Source organism: Leptonychotes weddellii, chromosome 7 (genome assembly GCF_054177405.1).
Source record: "Leptonychotes weddellii isolate Sample4059 chromosome 7, ASM5417740v2, whole genome shotgun sequence".
Lineage (NCBI taxonomy): Eukaryota > Metazoa > Chordata > Mammalia > Carnivora > Phocidae > Leptonychotes > Leptonychotes weddellii.
In genome coordinates, this window is record NC_138375.1 from 41,305,121 (window position 1) to 41,328,705 (window position 23,585).

The 23,585-nt window shown below is 43.1% G+C and overlaps 1 protein-coding gene across 2 annotated transcripts in view; it reads left to right on the forward strand.

Annotated features, from left to right (window-relative positions):
- The window catches only part of GRIA1 (glutamate ionotropic receptor AMPA type subunit 1), a 297,774-nt gene that overhangs the window by 163,306 nt on the left and 110,883 nt on the right, over nucleotides 1-23,585 (forward strand). For both annotated transcript variants that reach the window (XM_081826209.1, XM_081826208.1), the window contains exons 6-7: nucleotides 17,962-18,123; nucleotides 20,421-20,588. In XM_081826209.1, coding sequence (XP_081682335.1) covers nucleotides 17,962-18,123; nucleotides 20,421-20,588 — 330 coding nt within the window. The remainder of the gene's footprint in view (nucleotides 1-17,961; nucleotides 18,124-20,420; nucleotides 20,589-23,585) is intronic.

The following is a 23,585-nucleotide window of genomic DNA, read 5'->3' on the forward strand; positions in this document are numbered from 1 at the left end:
TTGCAGTTCTTTTATTGGGCACAATTATTTTCAGTGTTGTGAAGATTTGAGTCATCAAATAATTTTTATTCACATTAGATTTTACCTAATAACATGCCATTATGAATTTTCTTTTGTGGCCATTATTTCTGGCAATTCTATTTTTCCTGGGTCATGTTTTGACCACCTACCTTTTTTTATCATGGAGTGTGATTCTTCCAGAATTTCTTCCAAAGCCAAATGTAATTTTATTTTGCCTTTAGTCCCATTGTTTACATTTTTAAAAGAGCTTCATGGTGATATATTCATATACCATACTGTTCATCCATATAAAGTATACGATTCATTGCTTTTTAGTATATTCACAGAATTATGAAACCATCACCACAATCTAACTTTAAAATTTTTTCATCATCTCAAAAAAGAAACCCCATACCCACCAGCACTCACTCCCCATTGCTCTCCAAACTCCCACCCCCGGCCCTAGGCAACTAGCAATTTACTTTTTAAGTATTTGCATATTCAGACATTAAGTGGAATCATATAATATATGCTCCTTTGTGACTGGCTTCTTTCACTTAGCCTCATGTTTTCAAAGTTCATCCATATTGTAGCATGTATGGTACTTTGCTCCTTTCCATTGCCAAATAATATTCTATTATATGGCTATACTGCATTTTGCTAATCCATTCATTGGTTGATAAATATTTGGGTGGTTTTCACTTTTTAACTATTACAAATAAAGCTGCTATGAAATTTAGGTACAACCTTTTCTCTTGTGTATATACCTAGGAGTGGAATTGATGGGTTATATGGTAACTCTGTGTTTAACATCTTGAGGAACTCCAAAATTACTTTCCAAAGTGGATATATCTCCCAACAAATCAATAATAAATTTTTATATTGACTAAAATATTTCAATCAATAACACATTTTGCCAATGTGACAATTTGGGCAATTATCGGTTTTCCCTAATGGTAGCCTTTTCTACAAAGTTTCCATGTTATCCTGGCTTGTCTTTGCAATTTTCTGTTTCCATCAAGATGTGATTTTTCAATTTTTATTTATAACAAAGTATATCATGTTAGTTTTAGGCATGTTATTTGGTGTTGATTATTTATGAGTAGCCTTAATAATTAATGGAACAAAAGATTGCTATTTTCTACTTATTTTTGGAACAAAGGTCATTAGTAGAACAAAGGCACAGGGTCTGGCTATATGTAAAGGTCAAAATTGCAAGATCAAAACATGGGACCAAAACATGCTGCCTAATCCTTAAATTCTATTACTCTTTCTGACCCAATCTCCATTCTTAAACAGGTCCCTGCCTAAACCTTTCCCTTCAAAACTTCCTTGCCTTGGCTGTCCCAATATTTCAGGCTCAGGACTAGAAATGAGAAGGACTCACTGAAATAGGTTAATTTAGACCCAGATGTTAATAGCTAAATATGTTATATTTCTCAAAGGTATTTGCCTTTTAAATGGCAGGTTGTTCTCCAGAGACTTTCAGGGAACAAGAGCCTCACCCTAAAAAAAAAATTTGCAAAGATAGAATTTTTGACATTGTAATGAAGCAGATTTGACATCCCTCAGATCCCAGCCCCTTAGTGCTGGAAGGGACTTTGGAAATCAATGTCATCTAAGTCTCCTTTACTTGTAGAGAAACAAAACCAGCAAGGTGGTGTGGCCGGGGGCACACAGCAAGGCAGGGATAGAGCTAGGCCTAGCACCAAGGTTAGTAGGCAGCATCCAGTGCCATATGCACTGTTCTAGCATGCCTCACCCTACAGACTGTGTGAGCACCCTGCTGCTTGAGAATACACAGAACAACTGTGGGGGCATGCATAATCACCTCTCTAGGGTAAGATAGAAATTACATATCAATGGCCTTGGAGCCACCGAAAGACCCTAGATAATTAAATTGCCAGCCTCCATCTGTTGCCAAGTGACCCCTTGGTCACAGCATCACCGAGTCAGCCCCTTGGGCTTCTGTATCCTTCTGATCTGCATTCTTCTTCTTCTGACCTAATGAGCTCTCAAATCCTTACAACTGCCAGCTAATAGGATGCAAATTGCATATACCATCCAAATACAAAAGACTTGCATGTTCCAATAGATTAGTTGATAATTAGGCTTCAAATTACTAATTAATTCAGTTCGAAACATAGGCGAGTATGTGGTGTGTGTTTTTCTTCCCCCTTCAGAGAAATAACGCAATTTATAAGATGATAATTTTTAGAAATTCCACCACATAATTAGCCTGCTGCCGCATGGAACTGACCCCCCCCCTTCAGAGTGTTTGTGATTAGGGTGTAATTATAGAGTTAGAAACCAAGGAAGCTTTTGAAAGTTTTAACAAAAGGAGGGAGCTACACTTTTATTTTACAGTTCTTTCTTCACAAGAGAAATGGAATGCATGAGCTTGGAAGTAGCCAACAGCATTTTTCTAAAAGATCACTTTGGAAGGATTCAAATAGGCAGCTTTGGGGGGCTGCTGGAAGAGAGGAGGGAAGGAGACTGTGGGTCAGAGAGGAGAGCTTTATGGACAGGGAGTAAAAACAACCCTGAACCCTCCCTGCCCCCCACCCCCTCTTTTTGTCCAGACACTACCCTTAGCCAGCTCTGTGATCTTGGGCAACTCTCCAGCCCTCAGTTTCCTTATCCATCAACTGGGAATGACAGTGCCTGATCTGTATGCTTATAGTATTACCGGGAAGATCAAAGATGTTGCTGAATGTCACCATGTTTTGGAAAGTTAAACACTGATCTGCATAGGTGGGGGATTCTTACTACATATACTAGATCTACCCATCTGTACATCACATATTGTGTGTGTATATGTATGTATATATACACACACACATACATATGCTTATTTATGTATTCATATTTTATATACAATAGGACAGATGTATTTATATTTCTATAACACTGGTATGTCCATAAAGTGTACTTGAACCTTGCAGAAACTGGAGAACTCTACCATTCTTTCTTCTATTATTTTTAAAGAGCATGAGTGGTGGGAGGAGGGGCAGTCAGAGGGAGAGAGAGAATCCCAAGCAGGCTCCATGCCCAGCACAGAGCCCGACGCAGGGCTCAATCTCACAACTCCAAGACCATGACCTGAGCCAAAATCAGCAATCAGATGCTCAACCGACTGAGCCACCCAGGCGCCACTATACCATTATTTTTTAAAGAAGCACCTAGGGCCTGGAACCCACCAGAGGGCCAGGCTATCCAGTCTGGCTATCCATCCTCCTCCAAACCCCAGTACTGACTCTGTGTTCATTCCCTGCTCTGACGTTGTGGTCAAAGCAGACATCTACCAGTCAGGACCCTCCAGAGTTATAGCTCTTATCTTTGTGACACATCAGCAGCAAATCTTAGACCAAACTAGTATTAAAACAGAGGGCCTGTGGACACCCCTATAATGCACGTACAGAGTTAGTTTGGGAAACACTGAGCTAATAGTTAAATGCTTCAGTGTCACTGAAATTGTAAAAATGAGTACTCACATCATGGGACAAATGACCAGATTATTAATATTGATGATTAGAGTTTCATTGAAACAAAACACATTTTAAAATGCTTATAGAGAACTAGCAGACCTCTGAGAATTTACAAAGGGTCCAGCAGACCCCAGTTTGAGAAACACTCGAAGGTGTTGATTCTCTTTCAGTATGGACCATTTGGTGCCTCCTCAGGGATTAGTAACAGTAAAATTAACAGCAATCCTTCCATTTTCACAACTGTTGTAGTTTATGTGACATTTTCTTATGAATCACACCACTGGCTTTTGAATGTCATAATACTCCAGTGAAGTAAGCAAGGTAGAATTCATCACCTCCATTTTACAGATGTGGGAACTGAGGCTCAAAGCCATTATCTGACTGAGCTGCAGAGGAGGAAGGCAGGCACCTAGTCAATGTAGTTGGGCTCTCGGGAATCTGACAAAAACCTAGTAATGTGAGCGTAAGAGTAGGGCAACCAGCCTAACCTGATGTCAAGCCTCTTGGGAGCCACTGACCAAGAAATGAATAACATTTCTTAAACCCCTCATGAATAACAATGACAATAATTACACTGACAGTAACTACTACAATTCTCTGAATCATTGCTATATTCCAGGCACTAGGGAAAATACTCAAATGCATATCTATTAAACCCTACCATAGCCCTTGATAATATTATCCCCACGTTTCAGATGAAGAAACAGGTTCAGAAGGATTAGTGAATTTTCCAATGTCGCCAAGTTTATAAAGTGATGGAGCTGGGCTTTCCCTCCAGGACCGTAAAACTCCAAAGTGCACATGCCTAGGACTGTGCCTTGTGACTGCTAGAGTGTGGGGAAGTTGGAGGAAGGAACGAGGGTTTGGGGGGCCGGGGGGAGTGGTCCTTGGCACAAGGGCTTGAGTTTAAACATTGCCTACAGTAGGCCTGGAACTCAAACTTAGGCTCTCAAACTGCTATTGGATACCTTCTTAATTATGCACTGATGGCATTTCATTATAATTATAATTTCCAGTGTATAAGGAAGCTGAGGGAGAGGCAGTGAGGTCAGGTCACCCCAGGTCTCACTGGGATATTTGGAGATCCGAACAGTCAGCCAGTCCCACCATGTGGTTGCATATTAACTCCCATAGAGTTGGAAGGTTTGGTCCAGGGGGCAGTAAATCCAAGCCCCCAGCTCCGTGCTACTGCCCTCTGCTCTGTCAGTCCTGAGAAGAAACTTTTCTTTAGTCTCCTTCTCTCCACTGCTGAGAAATCTGTCTCCACCTTCTATATGGCCACCCTTACCCAATGCCTTCTGCTCCTCTCTTCCCACTGTCTCCATGCCACACCCGGTCATATCTGGTTTCCATAGCCTCTGGTTAGGCAGGTGGTACAGTGCTTGGGAAGGGTGGTTTAAGGTCAAGCAGACCTGAGTTTAAATTCTGGCTTTATGTCTATTAGCTTTGTGACATTAGTCAAGTTATCTACTTATTCTGAACTTTCATTGCCTCATCTATAAAAGAGGGAATAATGTGATATTATCTACCTCCTCATTGGTATTATGACAATTAAGCAAGTCAATATGTTATAAAGTGTGCATAGTAAATGTTTGGCCCAAATAGGCACTCAATAAGTGTTAGTAATTGCCACCATAATAATCATCGTACCATCATCATCATCATTATCATTAGTGGAAAAAAAAGGACATTTACTATCTGGGGACATGATACTATCTTTGAGGCCCCTCAACCCTCTCCCAAACTAAATCTCATCCACAACTGACTCACAGTTATATAATGTCTTCTTCCCTGTTTGTCTTTAAGCTCCTAGAGAAAGAAACACGTCTGCCTTGTTCACTGATGAATTCCTAGGGCCTGGTAGAGGGAGCTGCATGTAACAGGTGTTCTTTAAAAAATCACTAAATGAATGAATGAGGGAAATAACTGCTCAGGAAATAAATAATGTGTGTACCCACACATCACATGCACTTACAGGCAAAATCCTTGACTGCAAAATGCTGAGAGCAGCAGATGTAGTGGGAATATGAACATAGTTATGAAAACGCACATGAGTAGAGAAAGATGGGCCTAAGAGGGCTTTCAATCCACTTGCCATAAAGGGCCAGAATCTCCTCTACACCATCCCCAACAGAAGCCCAACAGAAGCCCATCCATCTGGTTCCTGCTTGAATGATACCCAGTGATGGGAACTCACGCCCTGAGGCAGCCCCTTCTCTCCTCAAAGGGCTCTGAGGTTTCTAGTCTTGCTCAAAGGGGGCCCAGTCTTCCCTGTGCTATCCTCTCCGCATTTGTGGCACCACCTGCTCTCTCAGAAGCCTTGCAGAACATGTCTGCTGCCTTTCCACCAAGCAACCCTCATGTGCTTGGAAACTCCTACTCTTGTTCTCCTCGGTGTTGGCTCCTCCAGCCTGGGCGCCCCTCAGTTTCCTCAGTACCTTCTCACAGTACATACTTCTAACAGACAACCAGTCGATCATCAAGGGTGGACCAAGCATGTCCTCCAGCCTAGCACTGCCCTGGGCTTCTTTGAGAAGCTTCTCATACAAGGAGATTCATACAGCGTGACTTTTGTCCTGGAAGCAACAAGGCCTTGTCTTCTAGCTAGATTGGAAGATGTAACCAAAGTTCTAAAGAATGAGAGAGGGGGTGCCCGGGTGGCTCAGTCGGTTGAATGTCCAACTCTTGATCTCAGCTCAGGTCTTGATCTTGGGATTGTGAGTTCAAGCCCCATGTTGGGCTCCACACTGGGCTTGGAGCCTATTTTTTTAAAAATGCTAGAGAAAATTACCATGTGTGATAGTAATGCAAGCCCCCATAAATGGCACTTGAGCTGCCAGAGCATGGCACTTGGAGGCTAGAGAGGCCTCTGGAGGCTGTAGGTGTCTAGGAAGGATGACAGTGGATCCATGTGGCCAGTGGTCCTGTGAAGAGCATGCCTTTGCCCTGGTTTGAAGAGGCCAAGAGAGCTAGTGCTGAAGGGGCCCTAGGAGCTCATCTCACCCAGCCCCTCATTTTACAAATGGAAATATAGGCCCAGAGGGGAAGTGACCTGCTTGAGCTCACTGAGAAGTTAAACAGCAGAGCTGGGCCAGGGATTTGGAGCAACTGTTTGCTCTGTTCTTTATGCTTCATTCCCCCCACTTCTGCCTCTCAGTTTCCAGTGTGCCTGTGCACATGCGGTGTGAGTGTGTGTGTGTGTGTGTGTGTGTGTAAGAGGAAGAAGCAGGCAGAAACATGGAGACCAAGAAAGAGGCTCAGAAGTGCTCCCTCCTGCCCCCCTCCAGCCCCTCTCAGAGTCTCTCTTCACGGATGGGGACCCCCTGCAGCTTCCCTTTGTCCCTTCCATTCACCCTTTCCTCCCTCTCGCTGCTCTTACCTCACTCTCTAGTAACACTGACAACACATGGGTTACTTTATGATCACCAGGGCTGACATTACAGACACCTCTGGAAGCAAAGAGGAAGTAGCTGGGTAGAAAGCCAAATCCCAGATCCCAAAGGATCCTCACTTGCTAGATGGTCTGAACATTCCATCGGGCAAGGCCTAGTCTGTTGCTCTTCACACTCATACCCCATGGTCTAGAATAATCCACTCTAGAGACCTCTGAGAGTTTCTGTGTCCCTCCAAGAAAGGTGAGATTATATTCCCATTTTATGAGTGAGAAAAAAAGAGGTTCAATTTGCTGAAGGAGCTTTTCCAAGGTCATGGAGCTAAAGCTAGAATTTGAACTCAGATCTCTCTAATTCTAAAGATTAGGTTTGTTCTCCACCGGGCCACACTGCCCAAATTGGGGAAACATTTGCAACTCTGAGGCCTGGCATCATGATTGAGCAAAACTGAGAAATAAACTCCTTTCCTCCTGAAACTGCCTGGGTTTGAATTTTGACTCACCCACTTACTAGCTGTGACTTTGAGCAAGCCACTTCACCTCTCTGTACCTCAGTTTCCTTATCTGTAGGTGGGAATACGCATACACACTTCACAAGGTAAAGATAAAATGAGCTATTTTATGTCAAGTTTTAGAACAATGAGTGCAGCAGAAGCCTAGGGTCTCATCCCAACTCTGCCACTGACTCATTATCATTTGCAGAAAAGATATATATATGTATATTTTTTGAGAGTCTCAATTTTTTGAAGATTTCGTACATTTTTAAAAGGAATAAATTGTCAAGAGGACTTTTGCAGATCTGTAATTTATGGCTCTAGTTTCCTGCCTCTCTCTGCAGTCTGGGGATATCAAAACAAAATTCCCAAGCCACACTGGCTCCCTTCATCATAAGGGAGACACTGCTCCATTAATCTCAAGCACTCAGTGTTTGTAGCCTTTGTTCTTGCAAACCATGCACACCTTGGCTGATTTGGACTAGTCCTTTCCATGCTCCAGATATGCAAGACAATATCTGCAATTGCTCTTTCAGAGTGTGCAACCTCTTGCTACCACCAGCTTAGAAGCAGAAGGGACAGATGCCTCAGCACCAACCGAGGCAGGAGGTTGGGGTAATGTGTAAATAGAAGGGTCCAGTCTTTACTTCTTACTGGTCCCTCTTTTTAAAACAGAAAAACAGATAATATAATGGAAGAAAGGAAAATGGAGCCCCATGAGCTGTGGGGCTCTAGGTGAGTACTTGCTATGTGCCAGGCATCATTCTAAGAACTTAACTATGTTATTATAGTTAATTCTCACCACAGTCACAGGATAAAGATAAAACAGAAATCCTTATTTTGCCGTGAAGGAGACTGAGGCCCAGAAAGTTTAAGTAGCTTACCTGTGGCCACACAGCTGGGAGGTAAAAGAGCTGAGATTTGAATCCAGGCTGATGTGTAATATGTGCTTCCTCTGGTTCACTGCCCTTTGTCTTCTGAATCTGAACCTCAGAGCATATGTGTTTTCTGCTTAGAGGGTTATTTCCTGCACTTTTCACCTGACCAAAAGTCCTCTTTCAGGCTTCACTGCTTCCACTGGGGAGACTTCCCTGAGCTCCAAGGTCAGGTTTTTTTCATTAGCTGCTCTACAATTACTTGGGTAATATTGGCCTTTCGCACTAAACCTTAAGTAACTCGAAAGCAGGGATCACACCTGTGATTCTCTGCTTCATCCCTTTGTCTAGTATGTGCTTCACAATATTAAGTACTCACAGATGAATGAGAGCATGAATGAATAACTGAACTAGAATACTCCTTTCCCCATTCCCAGTAGATTTCAAATTTATCCGATGTTTGGACTTTCATTCGTTTTTCACCAAGCATTTGATAGATACTTACTGTATTGAGATCCTGTGAACACTTAAGCTGGCATTTCATCAAAAAGTGGGCTTTCTGTAGTCTTCACTTGATCTTCCCTGGACAGGAAGGTTTGGATCAATGTAAAGGGAAGATGTGGTTGGTTTCAAGTCAGTCAAGAACTCCAGGCCCCACACTAGGCTGAATTTTGAATTGACCTTTGGCTCTTTGGCCCTGGCCAGGTGTCACCTCTGACTGCAGCCAGTTAGAACACAGTTAACATAAAGGCTCTGGGCGACTAACCAATACCAGGCCAAATAATGTATTCTTTTGCCCATGCATCAACAGCCCAGTCTGGAAACCTCCGATCTTCTGCCGCAAAGTGCCAGCATTTTATCCTAAACCCCTAGACTGAGAGAAGTTGCTCTCTGAGGCCCTGACTGGCTCTGACAATGCTTTGGCAACAAAGGACACCTGTGTGGGAAACAGGTGCGCTTGTGTGTTGGCAGATATCCAAGCGTACAGGTACCTGCCTCCCTGGTTTCAAATGCACTTGGGTAAGTTAACAGTACTGATTTTTTCCAACACGGATGGTGTTTTAGCTAATTTAAACACAGCTACAGCGTCTCACTGACTTTGCAGGAATCAGATAAGCCCACATGTTACCAGGGATTATGTAGGGTGAGGACACATTTAAGTTTTGGTTGGCTATAGTGACTAAAATAGGAAAATGTGAAGACCGTTATGCAGAGACATGTGATTTGAGGACAAAACTGAGTCCTCAGCTCCGGAATATTCCATGAATTCACATATATCCATATTCATATATACACACCTATGTGATCACAGAATTGCAGATAGAAGCTAGAAGAGCCCTTAAGAGAGAAATCAACTGGCTCAGAAGTTTCCAAACTTTTTAGTTAGAAGCCCTATTTTCAAATGGAATCTTGGGGAGAACCCCAGCATGTAAAACAGATAGGAAACAGAGCTGCTTTGGTAGAGGGAAGATAGGGGTCTAGGACCCATTCTTGTGCCTTCCCCCTTCCCCAACATGCTAACCTCTAAAATGCTCGCAACCTGGGAATAGTTTGAATGATCGTTGGTCTAGCCAATGCCCTTCTTTTGCAGATCAATAAACTAGTGCTGGGAGAGACAGAGACCACTGCCCAAGGGCAAACAGCTCCCATGGTTCAAAGATAGCACAGAACTTGTGTGGCTGTCCCTAAAACTGTTTTCTTGACAATTCTTATTTATGACCTCGTTCAGAATATACTACATGGAAAAAGTCAATGAAAAGCCCTCTTTAGTTCAGAGGACAAAAGCTAGGAGGTGACAGGATGCAAGCATGTACGAGAATCATGAAAAGGGTGAGCAAAGACGTTTACTATCTCTTTCTTTATTCTTCCGCGTGAATTGAGCCATCTGCGTGCTCCAGGTGCTGTGTTGCGGATATGCTGGGGACTGAGGCCCCGCCTCCTGGGAGCCCACAGTCTCTTAAGGCACGTGCAAAGGACAACCGCAGTCTCCGGGAGAGAGAGATAAGATGGGCCTCAGAGAGAGAGAAACAAAGAGCTGTGGTTCGAATTCCAAGCAGCAGGTCACGTTAAAGATGCTGAAGGCAAACATTGTGGTCTCCTGGAGACCTGCTAATTCCTTCCTACAGTAGAGATACAAGCCATTCCAGCCATTCATTGCAGGACAGGAGATGGAGGAGTCAGATTGACAGGACTAGTGGCGAGGAGGTGGGATGTACAGTGCTTGGATAACAGCCGAGAGTCTTGTTACTTGTTACAACTGTGGTCTCTCCCCATCATCAGCTGTGTGATACCGGGCAGAAGCTACTCCGTTCAGTTAAGCCTCGGTTTTCTCATTTGCAGAATGAGAATGATAATAGTAAAATACCTGCTTCACAGGACTGTTATGAATATTAAATGAGATAATACAAATAAAGCCCTTAGCATTGTGCCTACTACGAAGTACAGGCTTTGATACATCTAGGCACTGTGGCAGTTGTCATATTTTAGCCAAAATCTGTCTTCCATGACTTCTGCTCATTCACGGATACTGGCTTGCCTTCTGGAGCCTCAGTGAATAAATAAATCTCGCACCTCTTCCCCATGACAGCCCTTCCGGGATCTGAATACATCCTCCGCTTACCCTCTCAGTTTCCAGTATTTTTCAGGTTGATTATCCCCACTTTTTCCAGCATTTCTAACGTAACAAGCCTTTTCAAACTGCACTTCCCTGTAACCATCCTCCCTCTGGAGCTGTCATCTAAGAATCTATCTGACAAGTGGGGGAAACTTGGCATGTTCAACTTGTGCCCTTCTGAGTATAAAGTACAGGTTCTTTGATTTATTCTAACATTACCTCTTCAGATCTCAAGGGGATGAGATGGAGGCAGTGTTCTTTCCAGTGGCCCAGGGCTTGTTTAATAAACCTTCTTCCTGGCCCCTTTCCTTTAACAATGCTGGATGCTCCCTCTTCCTTCTGATGGGTGTGGTGTCCACGCAAGCAGGATGATGAGGGCTGAACAGCTTGTACGTGACCCCCTTGAAAGAATCCCAGAGAAAAAGGAAATTTGGCTTTGAAGATAAAGCTTTTCATCCTCCAACAGCAGCGTTCCTGTACACCTGCCTCTTGTTCTCTCAGGTGTCTTGCCTGGCCCACTGCCTGGTTTTGAAGCAGTTCCAACAACACCTAACTTCTTTTGAGGCCATGATAACGATGATGGTGATAATAGCAAACGTTCACTAAACATTTACTATGTGCCAGATAGTTCAAGGTGCTTAAATGTATTCTTTTAAATCTTATACCACTTCTATGCTGTAGGTGCTATTATATCTGCATTTCGAAGACCAGAGAACTGTGCCTTGGAGAGGTTAAGTAACCAGGAAGTATGTATAATCAGTTTTTTTTTGTTTCCAGCCACACATGATAATTAATAGTCATGATAGCCCAGAGCCTCTTCATGATCCCGAAAGCATTTTCTAAATCTTCACAGCGACATGAAAGCATATCCAATGCAGTACAGTGTTAAACATCTCTTTAGGATATCATAATTATTTGAAATGGCTTTTCATTCTAATCCTTTGAAAATCATAATTGATGTTAGAAGGAATGCCCGTGTTAACTACTTGAGCACTTCTACTCCCATTCTATTCCAACAGCTGGTCAGCATTGCGCTGCTCCTACAATGACATATAACGGAGTCAGATCCTAACCCCAGCTAATCTCCTAACCAGCTATAGGGCCTTAGGCCTCTAGTGTCCTCTCTGGAGCTCACTTTCCCATCTGTACAATGAGGGGTTTGGTCTGATCGCCAACATCTTTGCATCAGGCATCAGTAAACTGTGGTCTATGGGTCAGTTCCAACCATCACCTCGTTTTGTTTGGCTCATGAGCTAAGAATGGTTATTACATTTTTAAATTATTGGAAAAGAATGATATTTCATGACTTGTGAAAATCATATGAAATTCAAATTTCAGTGTCCATAAATAAATTTTGCTGGGCCTCAGCCATGCTCATTCATTTACTATTGTCTATGGCTGCTTTCATGCTATAATGGCAGAGTTGAATAATTACAGCAGAAACCATATGGCCTACAAAGCCAAAAATATTCACAATCTGGCCCTTTACAGAAAATATTTGCCGACCCCCTGGTATGGATGTGGAGTAGGTGGGCACTAGTAGACTTTAGATAAATCAGAGGCTTGGGAAGCATCTAGCCAACCTTCAGAGATTGGTGTCAAGGAAAGAAACCTAGGGTGTTCAACCACAAATATTCCTTTAAGATAGAAAGCTGTACTGGAAGGCCCCTCTTCAGCGAGGTGAGTCATTTATTCAGGGCTATTAGCTATGTCATCCACACTGTCAGAGGTTCTTTGTCCCTCTCTGGGAAATCTGGCAACACCATCCTAAAGCTAAGCTCATGTGTTCCCCACCAGCAAGGCAATGGAACATGTTGACAAAGACGATAGATTTTATGGTTGGACCATGGTTTGAATTCTTGCTTGCTGTGTGATCTCGGGGGAGTTTCCAAAAGTCTCTGAACCACAGCTCTTCAACATAAAATTGGGATGGATACTCACTCAACTCATTTATGCAAATAAGCATCTGGTGCCTACTGTGCATGTTCACCTTTCAGGGCTGTTTGGGAGATAAAATAAGATGATCTATATAAAGCATTTAACAGAATGCCTGGCTCAGGATAAGAACTTGGGAAATGTTTAAAATAAATCTAGGGGTGACTGTTGACTAATTATTTCATTTTTCACTTTTAAATGACAGTAAACTCATTTTCAGAAGGCTGTTGAGATGAAGTTATGTAATGTATATGAAGTAGAACTTCGGCCATTATTGCTGTTTTTGTTATTCTTATGAGCAATGCTTCTGAAGCTCTGTTGCAGTGGAGCATTTAACAGTGCCAGTGTTCTTGATTTCCAGACCAGGAGATAACAAAGGAAGTGGGGCTCCCTTAACACGTCATAACAAAGTTTCAATACATGGGACAACTTATCTTCCCTGTTCTGCCACTGCCACTCCCTCCCCACCTTTCCAGGGACTGACAGGTGATTCCTAACCATCAAGGTACATCAGAATTGTCTGAGGAGCTATTTTTATTTTTTAATAGTATAAAAAGGAACTTTATTCACATAGTAAAAAAGAAAAAATATTACAGAAGGGTATAAAATAAAAAGCAAACTCCTGTCCCCTCCAGTCTCATACTTCTTAAAAATAACTATCTTAAACCTTTTCTGTGTTTCGTGATTCTGGTGGTTTCCTCCACATTTCTACATAATATGCCTAAGTCTCTTTTTCTTGATCAGTTTGAATCCCAGCTGTGACTCTCCATTAGAAAGATGATCAATCATCTCATACTACTCTGCACATCCAGTTCTCAATGTTTGTTACTTGTGCCATCATTTGGAATTATTCTAATGAGTACCTTTATAATTTTAATACATTGAACCTTGATTTTTGATTCGCCAGCATTAGAGCTTTATAAAAATACAGGTGTCCAGTTACCTCTCCAGGGCTACGGAATGACAGTCCTTAGGGGTGACTATTTTGCAAAAGCTCTCCAACGTATTCTGATGTGTCCCTCAGGTGAAGGACCTCTATCCTGAGAGCCTGCAGTACACCAGCCAGGTCATCAGTGCTTGAATGAGATAGTAGGCAGAGCATTCGTCTCATGTCACACATTCATAAGACACATGTGGGACAGTGTGAAGTGCCATGGAGGTGCCAAAACAGCACACAGGAGCATAGTGACACAACATCTCCAAGAGTTCACTTGTCACAAAGTGTATTTTTTTTAATTTTATTTATTTATTTATTTATTTATTTATTTATTTATTTATGAGAGAGAGCGCAAGGGGCAGAGGGAGAGGGACAAGCAGACTCCCTGCTGAGCAGGGAGCCCAACACGGGGCTCGATCCCAGGACCCTGAAATCATGACCTGAGCCAAAGGCAGATGCTTAACTGATTGAGCCACCCAGGTGCCCCAAAACCCTATTTTAGATGAGAAACAGAGTCACTCTATGAAGAGCAGCAGCTGGTACAGCTCTGCGGGGACAGTTGGAAGGAGCCTGGGTTTGGGAGACCTGGATTCTCATACTGAATAACTTGAACCATCTTGTGCATTGATTTTAGTTTTATTCAATAGTACAGTGTACAGAGCAATGGACTCAGTATTTTGGGGCATGTTATAAAATAGGCAAAATGGCTCAAATAGAGTGGTGACGATTAAACTTCATAGTTTAAATCCTTAATAAAATGTAATTAGCAGTGTGACACCCTTACACATATAATTAATATCACAGATAAAGCAGATAAAGAAAAATATTCTAAATGCCAGATGTTACCCAAGGTTGTTGGTTTTTTTTTTTAATAAAATGGCAAAGAAAATTAGAAAATGATTTAATTAAACCTTGTTTAATGAGCATGCTCCAGGGAATAGAATGAGTGAGTTGAACTTTGCAGTTAACTGGTGGGCAAATAGTTAACGCGTTTATTTCCCTTTCTTAGTCAAGAGCACTTGTCTATACTGTCAGAGTCCATTTTCTTGCATTATGGAGAAATCAAGCCTAGTCACTATAAAAGACTCATTTCTTAGTGATTAGGGACATTGTAGAGATTGAAGATTACCATTCCAGCATGAGATCTTACATGGGAGAGAAAATGCCAGCTATTAGATGAATATGCATTGTCTACAAGTTATTCCCTAATGTTGTTTCTTTTACCTGACATCACAGGTAGGAGTTTATCGTCCTCTGTTCATTCTTTCCCAGGGGAGCACAAGGAGTTCCGTTAGAGGGTCCCGTCAGTTTGATTAAACATAACTGAGGTTTGGCTCCATTAACCTTGTAGTCAGACACTCTGGTGATGGAAGTGAGTGACATCTATGTTCAAATAAACTCTGCCATCCGTTTACTGTGGCCCCCATCATGTTCAAGAGGGGGGCAGTTAGTACAAAATGCTCAGGAGCTGGTTATAGATTTTCAAGTGGTAGAAGATGACTCCAGGAGGGAATTTCCATTTGATTCTCTCAATAGTTAGTTTATGAACAAGATGTTCTTTTTAAAGATCTCTAAAAATGATGAGAAATTTCTCAATGGTGCTTTAGCTTTTAACCAGTGGTGGGATTTCTCTTAGATGGTATAGTGTCTTCTAGCATATATTCTGATTCCATCTGTACCAACAACTTGCTAGACCACTGTGCAAATCAGTAGACCTCTGCAAGTCTATAAACTGTGGCTATGGGAAAAGTTAACCTGAGCTTCTCTTTCCAACCAATTAAAACTGTCCACTGGCATTTGCTGCCTGCTTATCATATTTCCCCTGCCTAATTAGCATTCTTGCTTGAGAAAGTCTCTGGTTTTTATTCTTTCACGCAGCAAATATGTATTGAGAATCTGATCTGTACCAGGCATTGCTCTAGATGCCAGGCTCCAGGACACATCAATGAACAAAATAGAAAAGGTCTGGAGAAACTTAAACAGGGCACTGAGAAGGAACTGGCTGGACTGGGTGGTGGGGTGACATTGGTTTCTTCTAGAAGCAGGACTTAAGACAAGGATTCAAGTACAAGTGGTTTCTTTGGATGCCAGTGAGGAATCTGGAAAGTTAGAAAGGGACAGGATGGCATCCAGTAAAGGTGCACAATCAAGAAACGTACCCCTGTGGGAGCCTGATCCCTTAAGGGACCTCTAGACATTGATGTAGAACAGGTCTCAGAGTTGTTTCCACCTCCCCCCACCGCAACTCTCTCACCTCCAGCCACTGGGGAAAGGAATCTGGAGTATTTTCCTACTAGCTTTCCATCTGTCATTGGTTGACTGCTTCTCTGAGTGTATTAATTCCCATAGGGTTGAAGTAATAGGTATTTGCGATTAGTATAGAAACTGAAATATCAGAGGCGCCTGGGTGGCTCAGTCGGTTAAGTGTCTGCCTTCCACTCGGGTCATGATCTCAGGGTCCTGGAATGGAGCCCCACGTCAGGCTCCCTGCTTAGTGGGGAGTCTGCTTCTTCCTCTCCCTCTGCCCCTCCCCCCCATGCTCTCTCTCTCTCAAACAAATGTATTTTTTTTTAAAGATTTTATTTATTTATTTGACAGAGAGAGACACAGCGAGAGAGGGAACACAAGCAGGGGGAGTGGGAGAGGGAGAAGCAGGCTCCCTGCAGAGCAGGGAGCCCGATGCGGGACTCGATCCCAGGACCCTGGGATCATGACCTGAGCCGAAGGCAGACGCTTAACCAACTGAGCCACCCAGGCGCCCAAATGTATTTTTTTTAAAGTGAAATATCAGTGTATAAAGGGGAGTGGAAATGAGCAGGGTACTTACTGGCAGCATCTACCACAGGGTGGAAATTGGATCTTTAGGTAAGGGGGCCAGGAAAGACCTCTCTGAAGAGACTGCATGTTGGCTGAGATCCTAAAGACAGAAAGGAACCAGCCAGGGAAAGCACACTTCGAGGCAGAGAGAATAGCTAGGACAAAGGCTCTGAGGAGAACTGAGCTTGGGTGATTTATAAAATACAAATAATAAACAATCAGAACTTTGGAGGCACTTGGTGGGGGGTTGGGGGAGTATCTTTGAGTCACGAAATTGTTCATGACTAGATCTTTTAAACAAGGAACTAGATAAGTCAATGAGAAATTAAGAGACTTGGACAATGTCGTAGGACTTCATTGTATATACTAAGCTACATATTTACTTGTTTGTTTATTGTCTAGAATGTAAGCTTCATAAGAGAAGGAACTTGTTTTATTCACTATTAGAATATGCACTAGAGGTTCTCAAAAATTTTTGTTGAATGATGAGTAAAGACTTTCAGAAGACCTTAGTTCTAGTCCATGTTCTGCCACTGACTCACTGGATGACTTGGTGATCAATTCTCCCACTTTATCTCAGTTTCTTTATGTGGAAAATAGACATAGAATTTCTACCTTATAAAGTCATAAAGTGAAACAGGGCCATAGATACGAAAGTACGTGCACTATGGAATATATTATACAAATACCAGGTTTCCTTTTTAAGTCAAAGACCTACTGAATTTGAATGAATTTTACCAAATGGGGAGGAAAGATTTATTCCTGGTAAAGGATCCTTTGTGGATGTTAGAACTGATCGGGCCTCACCGGGTAAAGAAAAGCTAGTCTGTGGTACAGGAAAGAGCACGGAGGGAGGGATGGTCAGAATCCAGACCAGAATCCTACCTCTTCCACAGACTTGCTGGTGACCTTGGGGAGCCCACAGGAGCTTGCTCCTGACGGACTTCAGATTCTTCTTCTCTCAAAAGGGTGGCGAATGTGGGTGGTAGTTAGTTCCCTCATGTGTCTATTCTGTTCCATATTTGTGGCATCATAGTAACCCCACTCAGTCTGCACCACACACTTGACGTGCATCATCACATTGCTTTTTCTCCCTAACTTCCTAACCTTCATTATTCAGACAAGAAACCATCAGGCAACTTAGCCCAAGGTAGTTTAACTAATGGCTGTGAATAGCAGAGCCAGCACTTCAACCCAGGCACGGCTGGCTTCTGAGCAAATGCTCTTAACCACTGTGCTAACTGTATACAAACTAAGTGATAACCTTCAGAAGGAAGGGAGGCACATATGTCTCTCCATTCAGCCAGTTTCACCTTATGGAACACGATAGAAATCCTGTGACCCTCTAACATGATTAACTTGACTGATCCAGGCAGCATGTTCTGACTCTTTCCCCTCCTCCCTGCACAGGGTTTCATGGATATTGACTTAAACAAATTCAAGGAGAGTGGAGCAAATGTTACAGGTTTCCAGTTGGTGAACTACACAGACACCATCCCAGCCAAGATCATGCAACAGTGGAAGAATAGCGATGCTCGAGACCACACCCGAGTGGACTGGAAGAGACCTAAGGTGAGGGGACGGGCAGCAGACAGCAAAGGACCAACCTGGTCCCTTTCCCTGCCCCAGATTTCTGGGCAGTCTTAGACTTCAGGAAAGGATAGCTTTCTAAAAGGAGCAAGATAAGGAAAATATATACATACAAATTAAGGGTATGCTATAAAGGTTGGACAACCCAGAATGACAATGGTTTAAAAAGATAAATATTTTGTTTTTCTCTTGTGTAAGCAAAATTCAGAAGTTAGCAATCTGGGGCTTGTATAATGGCTTCACAATTGCCAAACACTCAAGCTTTTTCTATCTTCTTGTTCTGCTGTCCTCAGGATATGGCTGCTGCCTTATAGCCCAAAATGGCTGCTGAGGATCCAACCATTAACTCAGTATTCTACCCAGCAGGAAAGTGAAAAGGAAAATAAAAAGCACAATGACTTCTTTTAAGAACCCCTTTCAGAAGTCACACAGATCTCTATTCACATGCTATTGACCACATCTTAGAAACCTAGCCCCAGCTAGCTCCAGGAGAAGCTGAAAAATGGTGTCTCTATTCTGGGCAGGGCCTCCATGTTGCACAGCTCCAGGAGGGATGCTGCTTGCATTCATTTCTTTGTGGATGGAGCCTTCTTGCGTTGTGCATGGAACTAGCCCTTTATCTGGTCAGCCACATACCCAGCTAAAAATCAGAGAAATCTAAGCAATATCCAGCTCATCTCTGCCTCAGAGCATCAACTCCCAGTTATGCAGGGCATCTCCCTCTCACTCCCCAGCCATGAAGCTCTAAATCCTACAGCCAAAATCTATTTTGTTTGCTGTTCGATAATGGTTTAGAATAAGGAGAGCAGGTATTTTTTCTTTTCCATGTCAGACCCAATAGGTTGGCAGAGGCTGTGTGGAACACTGTGTTGAGGATTCTGAGACCAAATTTGTTTATCTGGAGCAAACGGAATCCTTGGCAACTTTCTCTTGCCCCTCAATTTCTTTTTGCGAATGGCAAACCATTTAACTGAGATGCTTCTCATCCCACTCTTGCTCAAACTGATTTAGCAATTCAAAAATGAAGATTTATTTCCCATATGATTTCACTCATGTGTGGAATTTAAGAAACAAATGAGCAAAGGGGGGGGGTGCAGGGAAGAGAGAAAGAGGCAAATCAAGGAACAGACTCTTAACTATAGAGAGCAAACTGAATGGTTACCAGAGGGTGGTGGGCTGGGGGCCAGGGGTGGGGATGGGTGAAATAGGTGATGGGGATTAAGGAGGGCACTTGTCATAATGAGCACTGGATGATGTATAGAAGTGCTGAATCACTAAATTCTACACCTGAAACTAATATTACCCAGTAGGTTAACTAATTGGAATTTAAATAAAAGCTTAAAAAAATGAAAATTCATTTCAATATGAGCTTAAGCAAACAAAATCACAAATGTGCTTTAAAGCAACGAACAAACCACATACCAGTTAACATGTGAATACCCTGCCCAACTTCCAAAAGATTGACGATTATAAAAATAACCAAATGTAATACCTATATTTTTTCTTTTAAAACGTGAAAGAATCATAGTCAAAAACTGGAAAAATACTCATGCATTCATTCTACAACTCTCTGTTGTGAACTTAAAATGTGTCAGGGAACAAGCTAGGATTGGGGACAAATTAATGAAGAAGACAGACACGAGTTCCAAAGCTAGAAAATAGTGTCCTGGATTGTTAGCCTGCTTTGTTTCATCAATATCTTAGCCCCCTTTCAGGCAAGAGGGGAAAAATGGAGAGTTATCGTGAATAAGCACAAGGGGCAAGTGTGCAGGATATAAACCTGCCACTTGTGAGGCACAATGTGGAAATAATTAAGAGCTTACCTTTCTTGGATTATTTTTTTTTCTTTCACTGTCACAAGAGATAGTGGAGTAAATAGTTCCTCTTGGCTCCCAACTGGTGCCTGTAACACAGAGAAAACCAACTGGTTTTCCGTGGACTGTATCAGAGCTATAGATGTGCTGCATTTAATCTACACATTCTTTTTCCAGTTGGAGCAACATTTTAAAATTGCCAGATTGCACACAAAAATCTAGAATTCTGGCTTCCCTTTGAAAGTCATAACTGGCAACACGGAACTCACAACACCGGCTAATGAGGGGAAGCAGCAACCCCCGTCTAAGGCACAGACCCTTCCTGGCTCACCCCTGCCCCGGACTCCCCATGCCCGGCCCACTGCTGCCATTCTCATTACCAGGATGCACTCTCCCAGACAGAGCTCCCACCTGCCTCCCTCTCAGCTCTCCCTGACACCTAACTGTCTCCATTCCTCCCACCAGTACACCTCTGCGCTCACCTACGACGGGGTGAAGGTGATGGCTGAGGCTTTTCAGAGCCTGCGGAGGCAGAGAATCGATATATCCCGCCGAGGGAATGCTGGGGACTGCCTGGCTAACCCAGCTGTGCCGTGGGGCCAGGGGATCGACATCCAGAGAGCGCTGCAGCAGGTGAGGCCGGCAGAGGCTGCCTCTTCTCATGGGAGCCTCTTAGGGGATGGCAGCATCAGTTTCAGGTGGGAGGTAGCTATTTAAAAGAAAAGGTAGAGAGCGCGCCTGAAGTTTGGACAACCACTGCATTGTGTTGGTGGCTCTTGGCATACATGGAAGCTCATGTAGAATTTTTTTTTTTTTTGTATGGAATTCATGGGGCACCTAGGTGGCTCAGTTGGTTAAGCAGCTGACTCTTGATTTTGACTCAGGTCATGATCTCAGGGTGGTGGGATCGAACCCAGCATCTGGTCCTCACGCGGGGAAGAGTCTGCTTCAGGATATTTTCTCTCTCTCTCTCTCTGTCTAAAATAAATAAATAAATCTTTTTAAAAAATAGTACGGAATTCCTGATAGTGTAAGAGCTGTATTTTCTGCTTAGGGATCATGCTGAAAAGGGAAGCCAGTGATTCTGCAGTTGGAAAGGGGACTTGAAATACATAGGGTTGAGACCCAACCATTTTAGCAGTCTCCTGGAGACTCCTCACTCTTGCCCTGATTTTCTGGATGTCTTCATTACCTTTGCTCTCTGGGCACATTTCATGAGGGGACCCTGACAATGTTTCTCAGTACTTGTGATCCTATTTTCTTGCTTCTCAGCACTGCAATCGTCAATTTTGTTTGCACTGAAGAACAGTTAAAGAACAGGGATAGAAAATGGTCATGGCCATTCCAATCAATTGGCTATGCAAAGGATTCTTAGGCTGAATCTAGTTTCAACAGGGAAGAGTATAAATATTCAATTAATGAGATGTCTGCTGTGCAAGCAGGATGAGACAGTGGTACACGTGGGCGTGTATTTAACATTCCTGATTTGGAAGCTTCTGGGAGCTTGCCCTCAGCTTTATCACTCTCAGAGCTCCTGGAAGTCTCTTGAAGTCTCTAGAAATACCTCAAGTCCAGGCTCTGATTCTTGAACTACAGATGGATAGATAGCACCATATGATGCCTCTGATGCCTCCTGATAGAAAGGCTGTATTTCCAGAGGGGACTGGGCAAAAAGATTGTGCCAAATCAAAGGAGTGTCAGAGTATCAGGCACAGTGGCAAGCCAGCACCAGCAAAATATTCAGATGCAGAGGTCACTCATGACCCACCTCCGCCCCATCCAGTAGACCTGCCTGGATAAGACCGGTTTTACTTTTAAGACTACATTCAACAGAAGGTGAATTGGGGCTCCCAGGGGAGGAGAGGAGCATTTTTGAATGAGGAAGAAATACAGAGCAAAGTGCACAGCCATCCCCATTTGTTTCCCAACCACACATGCGCAGCTCTAGCAATTTTCACAACCTGGAGAAAGAGACGAGAAAGGAACATCACCAGCTGTTCTCTGCTTGGATGAAGTGCCTTTACATGGAGGAGAATATGTCGTTCTGTCCTCTGGAATGAAGCTAAGCAGCAGCCCTGTGACTACAGGAGGAACACGCTAAGGGGTCTGCCAGCAGCCCTTTCTGCCCTCCCCTGTCTCCATGTAGGGTGGTACCTTCACTGGGCAGCAATAGCAGACATCGGGCAGCGACCAGATGATGGCCAAAGATGCAGCATCTGCCTCTGGCTTATTTAAAATGCTCTTCCAGACTCCACAGTCGAGACAGATTCTGTTTGCAATGTGAGACTGGTTTCAGAAGGTCCCGGGGACTTGCCCTTAGCTTCACCACACTTCCAACTCCTTTGCCTCTCCCATATTAATGCTGTCCCTGTCAGGAGGATATCCTTATGCCACCATGACAGTGACAAAGCCTAGGAGGTAATGTGTGTGGCAAGAAGGGCTCTGAATCAGGAGGCAAGAGAGCTGGGGTCCAAGTCCAGCTGGGCCCCTGGCTCTCTGAGTGACCTTGAATTACTCATTTCCATTTCCTACATACTTCCCTTTCTTTATCCATGACAATGAGAAAGATAGACAGACCACTCCCAAGTTTCAACTGCTCCAAGCATTCTAAGCATCTTTTTCTCTCTTATGGTCTAAAGCACGTCTTTCTGATAGTCAAGTATACTCAATCTTCTGCTTCTGTCTTCAGTGGGACTTGGGAGGAGGCAAGTGCCTTAGTCAAAAGTATATGACCTCTTTTATATTGTCTTTGAGTCAAGACATGTGTCTGCCTCCCTGGCACCCAGTCAGCTGCTCCCTGAGAGCCTGTTGTGTGTTCTGGTCTGGGGCAAAGTACTGGAGATAAAGAGAAGGCAAGACCTACCCCCAAGAAACTCTATTCAGCCTCTATTGGGGGGTAGCATGGGTGGTTGAGAACTAGCCATAAACATGAAACCCCAACATTCTGATCCTAAGATCGGCCGTTCAAATGGATCCTTTTTAAATCTTTGTTAAGATTCTACAATCACCAAAAATGAACAATCAGGACTTCATCAAAATAAAAAGCTTTTGCAGAGCAAAGGAAACAGTCAACAAAACCAAAAGACAGCCAACAGAATGGGAGAAGATATTTGCAAATGACATATCAGATAAAGGGCTAGTATCCAAAATCTATAAAGAACTTATCAAACTCAACACCCAAAGAACAACTAATCCAATCAAGAAATGGGCAGAAGACATGAACAGACATTTTTCCAAAGAAGACATCCAAATGGCCAACAGACACATGAAAAAGTGCTCAACATTGCTCGGCATCAGGGAAATCCAAATCAAAACCTCAATGAGATACCACCTCACACCAGTCAGAATGGCTAAAATTAACAAGTGAGGAAAAGACAGATGTTGGCGGGGATGTGCAGAAAGGGGAACGCTCCTACACTGTTGGTGGGAATGCAAGCTGGTGCAGCCACTCTGGAAAACAGTATAGAGATTCCTCAAAAAGTTGAAAATAGAGCTACCATGTGACCCAGCAATTGCACTACTGGGTATTTACCCCAAAGATACAAATGTAGTATCTGAAGGGGCACTTGCACCCCAATGTTTATAGCAGCAATGTCCACCATAGCCAAACTATGGAAAGAGCCAAGATGT